At 44.4% G+C, this 16,302-nt stretch overlaps 1 protein-coding gene across 1 annotated transcript in view; it reads left to right on the top strand.

Moving 5' to 3' along the window:
* ptprt (protein tyrosine phosphatase receptor type T) overlaps nt 1-16,302 on the top strand; it is a gene marked incomplete at its 3' end in the record, with an annotated part of 451,455 nt that overhangs the window by 103,384 nt on the left and 331,769 nt on the right. Inside the window, exons 3-4 of the mRNA XM_083939813.1 lie at nt 11,254-11,414; nt 12,760-12,870. Coding sequence (XP_083795939.1) covers nt 11,254-11,414; nt 12,760-12,870 — 272 coding nt within the window. The remainder of the gene's footprint in view (nt 1-11,253; nt 11,415-12,759; nt 12,871-16,302) is intronic.

The following is a 16,302-nucleotide window of genomic DNA, read 5'->3' as shown; positions in this document are numbered from 1 at the left end:
TGTGGCCACGTGTGTCTATCTCTTCGGGGGTCCTACCTGAATGATTAAATAGGTTGATTGGTATTGCCTTTCATTACACTTACAGAGGATGCAGATAGGAAAACACTCATATTGTTTCTTTTTTAGGGAAATAAAGACCTTTTGTTGTTTGCAGTTGTGTCAGCATGCATTTTGATGATGCACTGCTGTACGTGCATGATTGACAGGGTCTTAATTGCAAAGTAACAGCTTGTTGATTGTTAACTAGTCAGTTTATTAATAAGGAGACTTGAGTGGATACACAAATACACACACACGTCACCCGACTCACAGTGTAAGAACTAATGTGAGAGTGTGCAAGAGTGCAGATTGCTTCAGCCAGCCAACACCGTGTTCCTGTATCTGATCCAGATAGTTTCACTTCAGGGTCCCTTAACTCATTCATAATAAACCTCTGTGGTTACAACATATGTCCTCCTCAGCATCTTCATACCCACCTGTGAGCGTAATTAACATTCCTATGTGTAAGGGGAATACAGTTTGGTTTAGCTCAGATGCTTGTTTTTTAGCAACATGCAGCTTCAGGGAGCTTCCCAGCACAAACACTTTGTTGTTAGTGGCATCTGAGCTGCTCCACTCATCAATCATAAAGCATGGCACTCACACACACTACACAAACCAAGGAAGAAAGGATTGTCTTTTCTGCAGAGTTGGAGATGAATAAATAGATTTGCAATGATATTGAAAGATGTTACAGCTCCTCCCCATGGTGTTTGCCTCACCCCGTATCTAGTGGTCTCATTGGTTTTAGGTCATCGCTGCTGTCGTTACCAGTGAAAACAATACTCACGAAACAAGATTTGGACAAACAGACAGGTCCAGATATTTTATCTGATATCTCTTGGGCCTCCACGACGCATCGGTGCTTCTATCAGTTCACATCTTTGAAAACTAAATTATTTTTTTGCCTCTAATCTGGATTTTAGTGGCAATCTATAGTCATGACTGACTCAAGAAGCCTCGACAAAAGACTGTGAGACGCGTATAAACGTAAGGGATAACAATATTTATGAAAGTAAAGTGCTCAAATCAGAATGACGACATGAGGTGTGAACGTAGTTATCAATGTGTCTTGCGATGGGTGCATGTGAGTGATGTGTGCGGAGCATTTGTAGAGTGTAAAAACCAGGCAGAAGCCAACAAAACAACACAACAGAGCCGGATGAAAGCCAGGTCCTTCTGGTGAGAGAGAGAGAGAGAGATAGAGTGAGAGAAGGAGAAGGCCTGCTCTTGTGACCTCCAGGAGACTGGTGAGGTACTCCTGGTTTCAAGCCCTGCCCACTAAGGGCGCACTCACACTGCCCGGCTGTACCGTGCCCTGTGCTTTAGGGTCCTTGTCCCCCCCCTCCAGGCCCGTTTGTACTCACACCACCTGGGCCTTGGCGAATGCTTCTTGCTGCCTATAAGTCATCACGCCGTAACAAGTCACACGCCTTGATGACGTCATGGTGATGCGTGGCTTTGTTTCCAGATCTTTCCGTAGACCTCTGAGTTTTTGTGCGTCTTGTCGACTGTTTTTGAATATTTTCATCGACCAAATCTGCAGTAAACACTCCACCTCCGCATCACACTAAGGTGAACCTTTCGCCGCCATTGTTTTAAATGTCGCGCATGGTCCCTCCTTATTTTTTCTATGTCACAACAGGCGCACAGGAAATTACCTCAGAACCGCCGTAGGCCTCGTGCTTGTACACGTGCAAACACGCTCTACAAAAGAACATGGGGAGAACATGCAAACTCCACATAGAAAGGCCCCAGCCGGGATTCAAACCAGGAACCCTCTGGCTGTGAGGCAACACGTTTAGTCACGTTATTATTATTATTATTTTGAAGTTTCTCTCCCAGTCTCGCGTCTGGGCGACGTCACTTCCTCAACCCCCACACGCGCATTATTTAAGGTTCAGAAGATGCCGCTGCTGTGGGTTAACGACAACGACAACTAAAGAAACATTTATTTTAAATTACATCATTTTAACAGCATTGAGAGAGGGGGAGAAGTTCAGCCCTCCGTGAGGAACTGCCGCTGCTCCTTTGCGTTGAAAGGAGCCAGTTGAGGTGGTTAGTGTGGCCCGGGAAAGGGAAGTTTGGGGTCCCCTGCAAAGCTGCTGCCCCTGAGACCGGACCCCGGATAAGAGGCTGAAGATGAGATGAGATGAGATATCTTCCTGCATGTGATCCTATTCAGACTGTCCTGCACTAAGCATGGATTTACTATTCTCAACACAGCACTTTAGTTTATAAATACTCATTAAAGTGCCTGAAAGAAGAGAAAGTGTATTAGAAAAGTTAACAGAAAAGTAAGATGAAGTAAAAAAAAAATAGAAACCTATCCACAGGAGCTGTGTGATAGACATTTCCAGGCCACATGTGGACACACACTGTCTCACCATGCCATCAAATCACATCTGTTGCTGTATTTCAAAAACCCAGTCAAAATTACAAATGTAAAGCGATTTCTCAGATGCTTAAAGAGCCGCAAAAAAAAATCCTTGCTCGGAGCTCAGAGGACATCTTAATCCAAAACACAACAGACACAAAACATCCGATAAGGAGAATGAAACAGAGATTTAAGAGCTACACAGACAAAAACCAGCACGCTTTGAGCAGAGACCCCAGGGAGCCATTTGAGCACATCGAACGCTGTGAGCATCTTGCATCAACGTCACGTTTCAACAGAAAATCTGGGGACGTAATTGATCTATTAAAGAGTGATTTAGTCTGTGCTCCTTTCTGCTTTGTTGCACAAACCGCTTTCATGTCTGAATCTCCGAACGCCCTTGTTTTGTAAAAAAGTTTGTTATGTAGATAACAGAGTTCTGAGGATATTTCCCCCTTTTGATAGAGATGTACATAATACGGTATTTTTATGCATAAAGGACGGCTTTAGACACGCTGCCCTGGGCGGGAATTGAACTTTCATCCCCTCAGTGTTGGTGCTGTAATCACCAATCAGAAAACCTTTAATGTCCCGCAGACGGGGAAATTCGTTCATCACAGCAGCAACAGAATATTACAAAATAAGGTAAAAATACAGCAAAAATAAGCAATAAAGTTAAATTTAAAAAGGGAAGAAATAGAAATAGACATATATACATATTCACGTGATATAGTGAAGTTGATCTTGTTTTGTTTGTTTTGTAATTATATGTATATATATATATTGAATAGATAAATATGAGTAAATATGACCAAATAGTGCAAAAACAGAAGTTACCTTAATAGACAAAAGACATATTGCACAGTGTAGGGTACAGGATGAGGTCAATAAGCTCATTGGGAGCAGTGCTAAGTCCCAAGCTCCCGTTCGCTTCTTCAAACAGAGTTGCCATTTGTAAATGTGCGAGCACGAGCGTGCGCACGTGTACGAGCACGACGCCTACGGCGGCTACGGCAGTTCTGAGGTCATTTCCTGTGCGCCTGTTGGGACGTAGAAAAAAGAAGGAGGGACCATGCGCGGACATTTAAAACAACAACAATGGCGGCGAAAGGTTCACGTTGGTGTGATGCGGAGGTGGAGTGTTTACTGCAGATTTGGTCGATGAAAAGATTCAAAAACAGTCGACAAGACGCACAAAAACTCCGAGGTCTATGGAAAGATCTGGAAACAAAGCCACGCATCGCCATGACGTCATCAATGCGTGTGACGTGTTACGGCGTGATGACGTATAGGCAGCAAGAAGCATTCTCCGAGGCCCAGGTAGTGTGAGTACAAACGGGCCTGGAGGGGGGGACAAGGACCCTAAAGCACGGGGCACGGGACGGAGGCACAGTGGGAGTGCGCCCTTAGTCAATGTTTCAAGATAAGAAGGTCATTTTTTTAAGATACTGCTTCTTATACTTACTTTTTATAGTTTGAGAGCTTCTTATTATAAGTTTTCATTTCATGTTTTCCCTGTAACTGGCGTAAATGGGCCTCCATGCTATAAATGTGAAAACACATCAGAAGGAAATAAATAAGTAAAACATGGACAAAGGCGGTAATGAAGGAAGGGCGAGGTGAAACAGGTTTCAGAGAGAAAGAGAAATGGATGCTGTGGAGGGGTGGATGGGATGATATAGGTCAGATAGATAGAGATGGAAAGAAAGGTAAATTAATGGGTGTTGACAGAAAATCAAACAAGCAGGAAAATCAGGGCATGAAGAAGACAAGTGGATTCGGGCAGCTTTGGTAACATGTATACAGGAGAGTTACGTATATGAGTGTGTGTGTGTGTGTGTGTGTGTGTGTGCGTGTGTTTGTATGTGTGTGTGATGATGATGATAATGATGATGCAGGGCCATTACCCATTCAGGACACAGAACAGATGGGTTCCAGCACTGGCATGTGTGTGTGTGTGTGTGTGTGTGTGTGTGTGTGTGTGTGTGTGTGTGTGTGTGTGTGTGTGTGTGTGTGTGTGTATGTGTGTGTGTGTGTGTGTGTGTGTGAGAGAGAGACCTCAGGGGGAATTGGGTGTACTAAATGTGTGAAATGGGCCGAGGACCAAAGTGATGTTTGTGTGTCTAGCTCCAGTGAATACCTTTGCCATGCTTTTCATGATGATGATGATGATGATGATGAAGATGAAGATGAGCCATTTTACCAAACAACAGTGTATTTTGTCATCCGGCTCGAGTCACGTCTGCACCACAGCTGATGCTCCTGTAGCGTCTCTTTCCTCACTCCTTCCCTACTTCCTCTCCTTCCTCACTGCCATCTGTCCTTTCTCTCTTACTTCCCTTTCTTTTCTCCCTTCCACAATTCTCTGCTTCTCTTAGGGCGCACTCACACTTTCCTTCCGCACCGGGCCAAAACAGGTTTTTCGTGTCAAGCCTTGTGCGTTTGACCAGTGTGAGTGCAACCGCTCCGCACCTAGCTGCGGCCAGCTTGCCATCCACGGCCCGTTTGAGAGAGGTGGGCTTTTGTAGAGCGCGTTTGCACATGTACGAACACGAGCATGGGCACATGTACGAGCACGAGGCCTACGGCGGTTCTGAGGTAATTTCCTGTGCGCCTGTTGGGACATAGAAAATATAAGGAGGGACCATGCGCGAACATTTAACAACAACAACAATGGCGGCGAAAGGTTCACGTTGGTGTGATGCGGAGGTGGAGTGTTTACTGCAGATTTGGTCGATGAAAAGATTCAAAAACAGTCGACAAGACGCACAAAAACTCTGAGGGTCTACGGAAAGATCTGGAAACAAAGCCACGCATCACCATGACGTCATCAATGCGTGTGACGTGTTACGGCGTGATGACGTATAGGCAGCAAGAAGCATTCGCCGAGGCCCAGGTAGTGTGAGTACAAACGGGCCTGGAGGGGGGGACAAGGACCCTAAAGCACGGGGCACGGGACGGAGGCACAGTGGGAGTGCGCTCTTACTCATTTTCCTCAATTTAAAATGATTTACCAAGAGTTATAAAATCTTCGCAATATCAATAATCAATTTTTCATCTTCCCTCTCATCCCCACTGTGATGAAAGTGAGAGAAAAACAGACTTTGTTTCTCAAACATATAAAGAAACCTGCTGCTACTAATGGGAAAGAAATGACAGCCTTTAAAAGAATCCTAAGTATGAAGATGGGACGTGTGTGTGTGTGTGTGTGTGTGTGTGTGTGTGTGTGTGTGGTATTTTCTCGTCTTTAACTGGCATCCCACTCTCTTTGAAACCAGTTTTCGATCCCGTAAAGGGACTCCGAAACCCCCCCTGGCCACCTCTTGTATTTAGTGTGTGTGTGTGTGTGTGTGTGTGTGTGTGTGTGTGTGTGTGTGTGTGTGTGTGTGTGTGTGTGTGTGTGTGTGTTAACCGGCCCACCTGAAGAAACCTCTCACTCACATCTGAGAAATAAATCGCTCAGTCCTCTTCTACACAGTGTGTCATCTGCGTGGAGTTACATATGTGCTTTCTAATCTTTATAGCGTGTCACATTGTCACGGTAGTGCATTTGTGCTTCTATCCAGTGGTGCAGTGGTCTCTGGAGAAGCGGGTATACTCTCAATTTTAGCCCTTTTTAAATGCAGCCCGGAGAAAAGACTCTATGTAGTTTTAGGGCGCACTCCCACTGTCCTTCCGTACCGTGCCAAAACAGGTTTTACGGGTAAAGCCTAGTTCGTTTGACCAGTGTGAGTGCAACCGCTCCGCACCTAGCTGCGGCTAACTGGCCTTCCATGGTCCGTTTGAGAGAGGTGGGCTTTAGAAAAGCATGGTTGTACATGTACGAGCACGAGCGTGCGCACGTGTCTGAGCACGAGGCCTATGGCGGTAGTAGCTCAGTCCATAGGTGACTGGGCTGGGAACCGGAGGGTCTCTAGTTCGAGTCCCTGTGTGGACCGTGAATGGAGTGTGGACTGGTGGCTGCAGAGTTGCCAGTTCATCTCCTGGGCACTGCCTCGGTGCTGTTGAGCAAGGCACCGAACCCCCAACTGCTCGGGGCGCCGGTCACTGGCAGCCCCCTCGCTCTAACATCTCTCCATTAATTGCATGTATATAGGTCCTGTCTGTGCATGTGTGTGTATTCCGGGCCTGTGTGTGTAACATGAATAATAATAATAATAGTGTGAAAATTGAATTTCCCCATTCGCGGGATTAATAAAGGAATTCTTCTTCTTCTGAGGTCATTTCCTGTGCGCCTGTTGGGACATAGAAAAAAGAAGGAGGGACCATGCGCGGACATTTAAAACAATGGCGGTGAAAGGTTCACGTTGGTGTGATGCGGAGGTGGAGTGTTTACTGCAGATTTGGTCGAGGAAAAGATTCAAAAACAGTCGACAAGACGCACAAAAATATTTGAGACAATTATACAGTGAATGCATGTTTTCTATTTTTATATTCAGCCTAGTTCCTTTGACCAGTGTGAGTGCAACCGCTACGCGTCTAGCTGCGGCACGCTTGCCGTCCACGGCCCGTTTGGGAGAGGTGGGCTTTTGTAAAGCACGTTTGCACATGTACGAGCACGAGCGTGCGCACTTGTTCTGGAGTATTACGATTGAAAGCTCAATGGTGCTTAATGTTGTAAGAAAAGCTAAGTCATGAGACAAAGACGAGCACAACAGTGTGTATAAAAGTTATATTTTAACAGTTCACTTTACTGTTGATACATATCTGTAAAACGTGTTTTACCTGCTGCTGAAATCACACTGTTCTGAGACACATACTGTATTTTGAACCTTTCATTCGTTGAGTGTACGCTGACACCATAATATTCTAAACTACTCTGTAGAGATGCATCGCAGCCGCAGAGGGTTAAATGCTGTGCTCAAAGGTACCTCAGTGGCTGAAAGGCTCAGTTTAGGCTTCTGTTGCCTTTTGATGTCGACAGCTTTGAAAAATAAAAGCCATATCTCAAATTCTCAACAGTATTTGTGAAAACAGCTGGTCTCACGTGGCAGTATGAACTGGAGCGTTTGTTGCACCGAGTTGACCCAGTTATTTTAGATGTGTGCGTGTGTGTGTGTGTGTGTGTGTGTGAGAGATAGAGAGAGACAGTGTGTGTTAACATGGAAGACACATCCATCAGGTTTTCTCACATCAACAGATTGCTTCTCTGACCTCACAGCTGGAGGCAACGTGTGAAATGACTGTTGTGTCCGCAATAGTAATTGTTTGCTTGTGAATGTGTGAGAGACTGTGTGAGTGATATTTCACTGTGATAGCATTCTTCAATATGTTTGTGTGTGTGTGTGTGTGTGTGTGTGTTTTGCATGAATAGGTCTTAGTGCACTTGTATGTGAAATCACATTTTTCGCACATTTTAACTCCCCTTCTCCCATGGAGACAGTTGTCATGGTGAGAAGAGTCTCTGGGTAACAAACACCACTTATCAACTGTGTGTCAACTTGATTCAAGTCAACTTTACTTTAAAAAGAGAATTTTAAATCCCTTAACAAATAACTTTACAGAGCAGCAAGGCACTGGGAAAGTAAAGCTTTATGAATTTGGAGAAGTGGGCAGTGAGTGGTTTGTGTTTGAGTGTGTTTGTGTGGGCGGGTGCGCGAGTACACGCGCATGCTTGGTGTGAATAAGAAATGTAATCAGGAGGTTCACTGCGGGAAGACCTGGTTAGGGAACTGGCTAGATTACTTACACACACACACACACACACACACACAAACATATTGAAGAACGTAATAAGACGCATTCGTCTGCCAGGCAACCACACAGTAATATCACTTCAACAATATCAATACACAGACACATAGAGTGCACACGCGCAGTGCTGCATTGGATTGGCTCCCTTTAGTCAAGGTAGAAGTGATGGATAGAATCAGCTTTTCCCACCTGTGTGTGTATAGAGTAAATATTACATGTTTGTTGCACCCATATCTGTTGGGGTAGGAATGTAACACAAGAGTTTAAAGGTTGTAAAGGTTCTTTAAAAGCAACTTAAGCTAATAATAATTTCCTTTGTCCTTTAATGATGCCCCTTCTATCCATACGATGATGTATATTTATGTTGTACCTTACTGGATTTCACTATTATTATTATTATTCGTGTTGTGTGGGTGGGTGCACGAGTACACAGTAGTAGAGTACGCTTGGTGTGAATATAAGTGAATGTTTATATATGTGTATTTAGGGCGCACTCACACTGTCCTTTCGCACCGCGCCCCGTGCTTTAGGGTCCTTGTCCCCCCCTCCAGGCCCGTTTGTACTCACACTACCTGGGCCTCGCGCAAATGCTTCGTGCTGTCCATACGTCATCACGCCGTAACAGGCATTGATCGTCATCTCGATGCGTGGCTTTATTTCCAAATCTTTCCATAGACCTCTGAGTTTTTGTGCGTCTTGTCGACTGTTTTTGAATATTTTCATCGACCAAATCTGCAGTAAACACTCCACCTCCGCATCACACCAACGTGAACCTTTCGCTGCCATTGTTTTAAATGTCCGCGCATGGTCCCTCCTTGAAATGACCTCAGAACCGCCGTAGGCATCGTGCTCGTACACGTGCGCAGGCTTGTTATTGTACATGTGCAAACGCGCTCTACAAAAGCCCACCTCTCACAGACGGGCCGTGGACGGCCAGCTGGCCGCAGCTATGCACGGAGCGGTTGCACTCACACTGGTCAAACGCACTAGGCTTTACCCGAAAAACCTGTTTTGGCCCGGTGCGGAAGGACAGTGTGAGTGCGTGCTTAGTAAACTGCTATCCTGTCCTCACAAGTACAGTAGTCTGGTCAGTCAAGTCAGTGGATTTACGGCTCCAAGTTTGTTCCTTGCCTTCTCTTTACCTTTCAAAAGTCACTGCACTGCCCTTTCAAATCAAAATGCCATGTCATCCAGGCAACAGTTTCTGGTGAAACGCATCAGGAATTGAATGAACAAATGTGACAAATAGATTTTTTTTTGTTATTATGTTTATGATAAATGTACATGAAGTGTTATTCTCTGACTCCTGAGTACACAGGACTTGGAGTGACCCAACAATACAATTAAAATCAGACATCAGAGATAAGAAGAAGAAGAAGAAGAATTCCTTTATTTGTCCCGCAATGGGGAAAATTCAATTTTCACTCTATTATTGTTATTCATGTTACACACACACATACACACACACACACACACACACACACACACAAACACATGCACAGACAGGACCTATATACATGCATTAATGGAGAGATGTCAGATCTCGGGGGCTGCCAATGGATCGGCGCCCGAGCAGTTGGGTGTTTGGTGCTTTGCTCAACAGCACCTCGGCAGTGCCCAGGAGATGAACTGGCACCTCTCCAGCCACCAGTCCACGCTCCATTCATGGTCCGCACAGGGACTCGACCCTCCGGTTCCCAGCCAAGTCACCTATGGACTGAGCTACCTCTCTCTCCCCTCACTTCCACAGTTAAACAGTCCAACTTTTACAAAAAACGCAGAAAAAACGCAAAAAAAAGCAAAAAAAAGCAAAAAAACACCAAAAAAAAGCACAAAAAACAAAAAAAAAAAACGGAAAAAAAACGCACAAGGACACAAAAAGACACAAAAAGACACAAAAAAAGCAGAAAAAACGCAAAAATACGCAAAAAAACCCGACAAAAAACGCAAAAAAACCTCCAAAAATCGCAAATAAACGCAAAAAAAACGCAAAAAAACGCAAAAAAAACCCAAAAAAACGCAAAAAAAACCCCAAAAAAGCAGAACAAACGCCAAAAAAAAGCAAAAAAAACGCACAGACACAAAAAGACACAAGAAAGCAAAAAAACGCAAAAAAAACACAAAAAAAAAGCACAAAAAACGAAAAGAAAAAGGAAAAAACGCACAAGGACACAAAAAGACACAAAAAAAGCAGAAAAAAGCAGAAAAAACGCAAAAAAACCCGACAAAAAACGCAAAAAACCTCCAAAAATCGCAAATAAACGCAAAAAAAAACGCAAAAAAAAACGCAAAAAAACCCCAAAAAAACCCCCAAAAAAGCAGAACAAACGCCAAAAAAACGCAAAAAAAAACTAAAAAAAAACGCAAAAAAACGCACATACACAAAAAGACACAAAAAAGCGAAATAACGCAGAAAAAACGCAAAAAAACAGCAAAAAAGACACAAAAAAGACACAAAAACACAAAAAAAAGACACAAAAAACGCAATAAAAACCCCAACTAAGAACCATATACAGAATTCCTAAGCCTCAACTAAGCAGCTGACCACCACAAACACACACACACACACACACACACACACACACACACACACACTCACACTCACACACACAGACGCTGTTAGAACCGCACGGTCACACCTGCTTGATTCAGTATCCCTCTTCTCCGACTCTCTTGCCAAATTGTCTCCCAGTCACTTCTAACTCTCAGTCTGGCTGGTGGCAGTCAGCCAAATGGAGCCCGCCGACACATAAAAAATCCATCCAGTGCCATAAAGCAGAAACTAAAACACACTTAAACGACGAGTCGAAGCAGAAAATGTGTTTTACTCCGTGGTTCAGAACCCTTGGGGCGTGGATACATTAAGACGCTGATATACGGCTCCGGTGGATTAAAGAGCTTGAGTTGTTTTTGCTTTTTTCTTGCTGCGTCAAATGTCAGTCGATCGCTACGCAAACCTAGCCCGACCATCTCTGCAGCACACTAACAAACTCTGAAAGAAACCTTGGGAAGATACCGACCTGTAGCACCAAACAAATGATTGCAGGGAACCTGGTTTGACCTTCTGAATTGCTCCCAAACAGTTTGTTATGATCATATTTTAACTGTCTCTGGCCCTGTCTTTCCTGTCTGTGTGGCTGTAGGTTCGTTCATGGTCGTGAACGCGTCAGGCCGGGCGTCGGGGCAGAAGGCTCATCTTTACATGCCCACGCTGAAGGAGAACGACACCCACTGCATCGACTTCCTGTACTCCCTGTCCAGCCGGGACGGAGCCAGCCCTGGCACACTCAACGTCTACATTAAGGTGTGTGTTTGTGTGTGTGTGTGTGTGTGTGTGTGTGTGTGTGTGTGTGTGTGAGTGACTATCTGACAGGGAGGGATGGCTTCACTGATGAAGTGGCTGATAGAGTGAACGGATTAAACAGGTAAACAAACAAACCTATATTCTTCATCAAGGAGGGAAGAATGCTGGTGTGTGTGTGTGTGTGTGTGTGTGTGTGTGTGTGTGTGCATTAATAGATTCTCTGTGTTGCTGGAGCAGAGTGAATGTTTTATATCGTGGTCTGTAGGCACTGATGGACAGATGGGTAGAATAAAGAGCTGGGAAGGTTGTAAGGGAGCTTTGGATGGAGGACGGCGTGTTCGAAGGACGGACGAGTGAAAATGTAAAGATGGATGAGAGGGATGAAAAGATAAGTCGTGAAATAAAGAGATGGATGAAGATCTGTGAGCGACTGAGCAAGGGGATTAACAAGTCACTGGATCGGAGAATGAAAGTGTTTAGTAATTGACTAATTAATTAACTGAGGGAAATAAGGAATAAATGTTAGAATATTAAGGAATCCAGAGATAATTGAATAAATAGAGTGAATATATTATAAGCTGCGGTGTAATTACATTAGTTAAAATTGATACAAATAACAGTTTTACTTAAGGGCGCACTCACACTGTCCTTCCGCACCGGGCCAAAACAGGTTTTTTCAGCTAAAGTCTAGTGCGTTTGACCAGTGCGAGTGCAACCGCTCCGCGCATAACTGCGACCAGCTGGCCGTCCACGGCCCGTCTGAGAGAGGTGGGCTTTTGTAGAGCGCCTTTGCACGTGTACGAGCACGAGCATGAGGCCTACGACCGTTCTGACGTAATTTATGTGCGCCTGTTCGGACATAGAAAATATAAGGAGGGACCATGCGAGGACATTTAACAACAACAATGGCGGTGAAAGGTTCACGTTGGTGTGATGCGGAGGTGGAGTGTTTACTGCAGATTTGGTCGATGAAAAGATTCAAAAACAGTCGACAAGACGCACAAAAACTCAGAGGTCTACGGAAAGATCTGGAAACAAAGCCACGCATCGCCATGACGTCATCAATGCGTGTGACGTGTTACGGCGTGATGACGTACAGGCAGCAAGAAGCATTCGCCGAGGCCCAGGTAGTGTGAGTACAAACGGGGCTGGGGCGCGGGGGGAGAGGGAGGGGGGGGACAAGTACCCTAAAGCCCGGGGCACGGTGCGGAAGGACAGTGTGAGTGCGCCCTAAGAGTCAAACTTCCCAGTTTTACTTTCTGAAACCTGCTGATGCAATATCATTCTGGTCATCCACTAAATCTCATTTTATTATTTTCTGTCTCTTCTTATTGTCCGCCTGCAGGTGAATGGAGGCGCTCAAGGCAACCCGGTCTGGAACGCCTCTGATACTGTTACTGAAGGCTGGGTGAAGGCTGAACTCGCCATTTCTACATTCTGGCCGAACTCCTATCAGGTAACACGCACACACACACGCACAGACACACAGACACACACACACACACACTCAGACACACACACACACACACACACACACACACACAAATGATGAGGGAAACGTTATTTCTAATGCTGTCTGCTGCTCTTTGCCCTTCCCCCTTGTAGAGATTAAACTCGTCCTTTAATGTGATTGACATCTATAATTAAATATATATATATATATATATATATATATATATATATATGTAATTACGCTCCCTAATGTCATGTGTCAGGCAGATATTTAAAATGTCAACATGTCAACTGTCCTGCCTGAGGATGTTTGACTTTTTAATTGTTTCTCCCCTGAATGAAATATTTACTTTAATTCATGGACAGGCAAGTGCGGGAGGTGCTTATGCTCGTTTTGACAATTGATTGATGTGAAAGGGACAACAAAGAGTTTTTTTTTTATTCTTTTGCTAAACGACCAATAAATGAAAGATGTCTTCAACTAAACGTCACTTAAACACTGTTGTCTATGGACCTTTATCGTGGCTGTTTGATTCGTCATAGCAGAAAATAAACCTCATTACCTAAACTGAAGGCCAACTTTATTAAAGTTATCAGTTTAATCTATGATTTCCCTGCTTTGACGAAGTGCCAACCTCCTGGGCTGAAAATTGAAACCATCACAGAAATGCCAACAACTGCAGTTCCTCGAATGGCCACTTGAGGCTGGCTCCAAATATGAGTCAATCCCCACAGACCCACAGCCTGATACAAATAACATTTTTGATGTGGCGTAGTGGTTAGCACTGTCGCCTCACAGCGAGAAGGTTCCAGGTTCGCATCCCGGCTGGGGCCCTTCTGTGCAGAGTTTGCATGTTGTCCCCGTGTCTGCGTGGGTTTTCTCCGGGTTCTCCGGTTTCCTCCCACAGTCCAAAGACGTGCAGGTGTTCGGTTCATTGATGACTCTAAATCACCCGTAGGTGTGAATGGTTGTCTGTCTCTATGTGTCCTGCGAAAGACTGGCTTCCTGTCCAGGGTGTACCCTGCCTAATGCCCGATGTAAGCTGGGATCGGCTCCAGCCCCCCGCGACCCCGACAGGGACAAGCGGTTGAAGATGAATTAATGAATTAATGTAATTAAAGTCTGGCATTAATGACAGGTGGCAGCCACCAGGAGCCACCCTCTTTTGAGCTTCACTCTGGCTTTTCAGAAACCTGTGGGTGACGTCACGCAGACTCACTCCATGTTTTGGGCGTGATATATTTTTGGGCAGCATAAGAAGAGTGTGTACGTTAGCTGTAAGTCATTTGAATCAGCATTAATGATAGATTGTATAAAGAAATGATCCAATCATCCTTGGCTACGGGAGTCGCCATCTTGTCAGACTTTGACTCCGCCTCATTTCCTCTTATCAAAAAAGGGCATGTATGTGACGCTGGAGGGTGGGAGGTTCGTCCATCTGGCTGACGTTCACCTCCGAGGTAAAGTGAGGGCCAGAGGCTAGCTGTCACTCAAGACGCCACGCCCCTAATTATTCATAAACTTTAACCTCCAATTAAAAACTATGATGTTTAACATGGCGGTATATGAGAAACTGCTCCATTAAGCAAACTACTCCTACTGGACGCTCAGAGAACTGCAGTTTTTGGCAATTCTGCTTTGGATCAACTAGGAAGTCGCTGTGGCGGGGGCTCCGTATTAATATAATTTACAGTTTAACAATGAGGACATGAATCCGTCTACATTGTTGATTAAGATTAACACTTAAGCATACTCTATCAAGATCACTCTATAAGACCTTTAGAGCCAGGAGAAGCTATACAAGCGACAAATACTATTTTTATTATTTTCATCCATATATGTTTATTTTGTGTGTTTGTTGGTAAAGGTTCGCATATTCAGTGAAATAAAAATAAACTACTCAAAAGATTTAGTGCAAAGAATTACATATTTTCGTAAAGGTTGAATAAGGGGAATGAGCAGAACAACACCATCTAGTGTCTCAAGATCGTAATCGCAACAAAAAATTCCAGTAGTCGGGTTGCCAGGTCGTTGGCGAGTGTGTCAAGTGATCAGCCTGCGCCATGTCAAGTGACTCATACAGGGTAATGACTCATTTTGACCAATTACTGGAAGTCTTTCTTTGAGTGGGGTGTAATCGGTTAGCTAGCTAGCTCTCACGGATTCCTTGTTTCTATAGCAACAACAGACAACCCTTGCAACCTGCAATGCCGGCCGCTATTGGCTGCTACAATGTAAAGAGAACGGACTTAATTCATTCATTCATTCATCTTCAACCGCTTATCCCGGGGTCGGGGTCGCGGGGGGGGGGGGGGGGGGGGGGCTGGAGCCGATCCCAGCTGACATCGGGCGTGAGGCGGGGTCCACCCACGACAGGACGCCAGTCTATCGCAGGGCACACAGAGACTAACAGAGACAGACAACCATTCACACCTACGGGTGATTTAGAGTAATCAATGAACCAAACTAAATATATTTTTATGTAGCTTTTAATAATAGTTCTCAAACATAACTTCATGTCAACAGTGATAAGTTAGGCACTCAGAAGTCAGTTAAGGCTAGTGGTTCAATATAACCAAAGTGCGACCGTCCTCACTTCACAGAAAAAGGACGCCCTCTCTCCATTGGTGTATTTCTTTATCATGGAAACACAAAGCTTCTGCTATTTAATGGCTGTTCTTTCTGTACGTGTGTATCAGTTTTGTTTAAGACGCAAAGAAATACCCTGCTGTGATGTTTTATGGAGGTAGCACAAAGGCGACTGTGTTTTACCTAATGACTGCGCTATGTTCAGTAAATAAAGACACCCCTGTGTCGCACACACAGATATGTGGAACATTGTGTGTGTGTGTGTTTCTCTCTCTAATGAGGAATTGCATCCCATGGAGAAATGACATTCTGTTGTTAAAAAGGGACAAAAACAGTTAAAAACAAACCTTTAAGGTAACCTAACACTCACTTGAAAACGTTTTCAGCATCTATATTAGGTTGTTTTAGAGAGAGAAAGACATAATGATAGAAAAAGAGCATTGTGGGGCATCACAAGAGTCATGATGAAACTCTATACCTGTGTCTTTGACATCAAGAAACTTGACATGCATGCCAGAATGTGGGATTTACTTTTTGAAGGAGAGGAAGAGACTAAAGTCTTCCCACAAGTCTTTAGTATTCAGGCTGAGTCCCGGTTTATACTGTTGAGGATCCTGACAAGCGCAGCACAGATGTATTTATATACATGTATATGTGTGTGTTGGTCTCCATAGTGTGTGTTTGTGTATAGAGTAGAGTATATATGTGTGGGTCAGAAGTGCATGGCCCCTTGACAGCCACATCTTGACTGCCTGTCACCCTGACAGTGTGTGTAAATTCAGAGTTCAAAGAAATATGCAAAAATAGAAGAAGTGTGTGAGTGATGTGATGGAAGAGAGGTGGAGA

This window comes from Echiichthys vipera, assembly GCF_963691815.1.
Source record: "Echiichthys vipera genome assembly, chromosome: X".
Taxonomy (NCBI): Eukaryota; Metazoa; Chordata; class Actinopteri; order Perciformes; family Trachinidae; genus Echiichthys; species Echiichthys vipera.
Note: the sequence above shows the minus strand (reverse complement) of the source record. Positions and strands in the feature narration are given on the sequence as shown.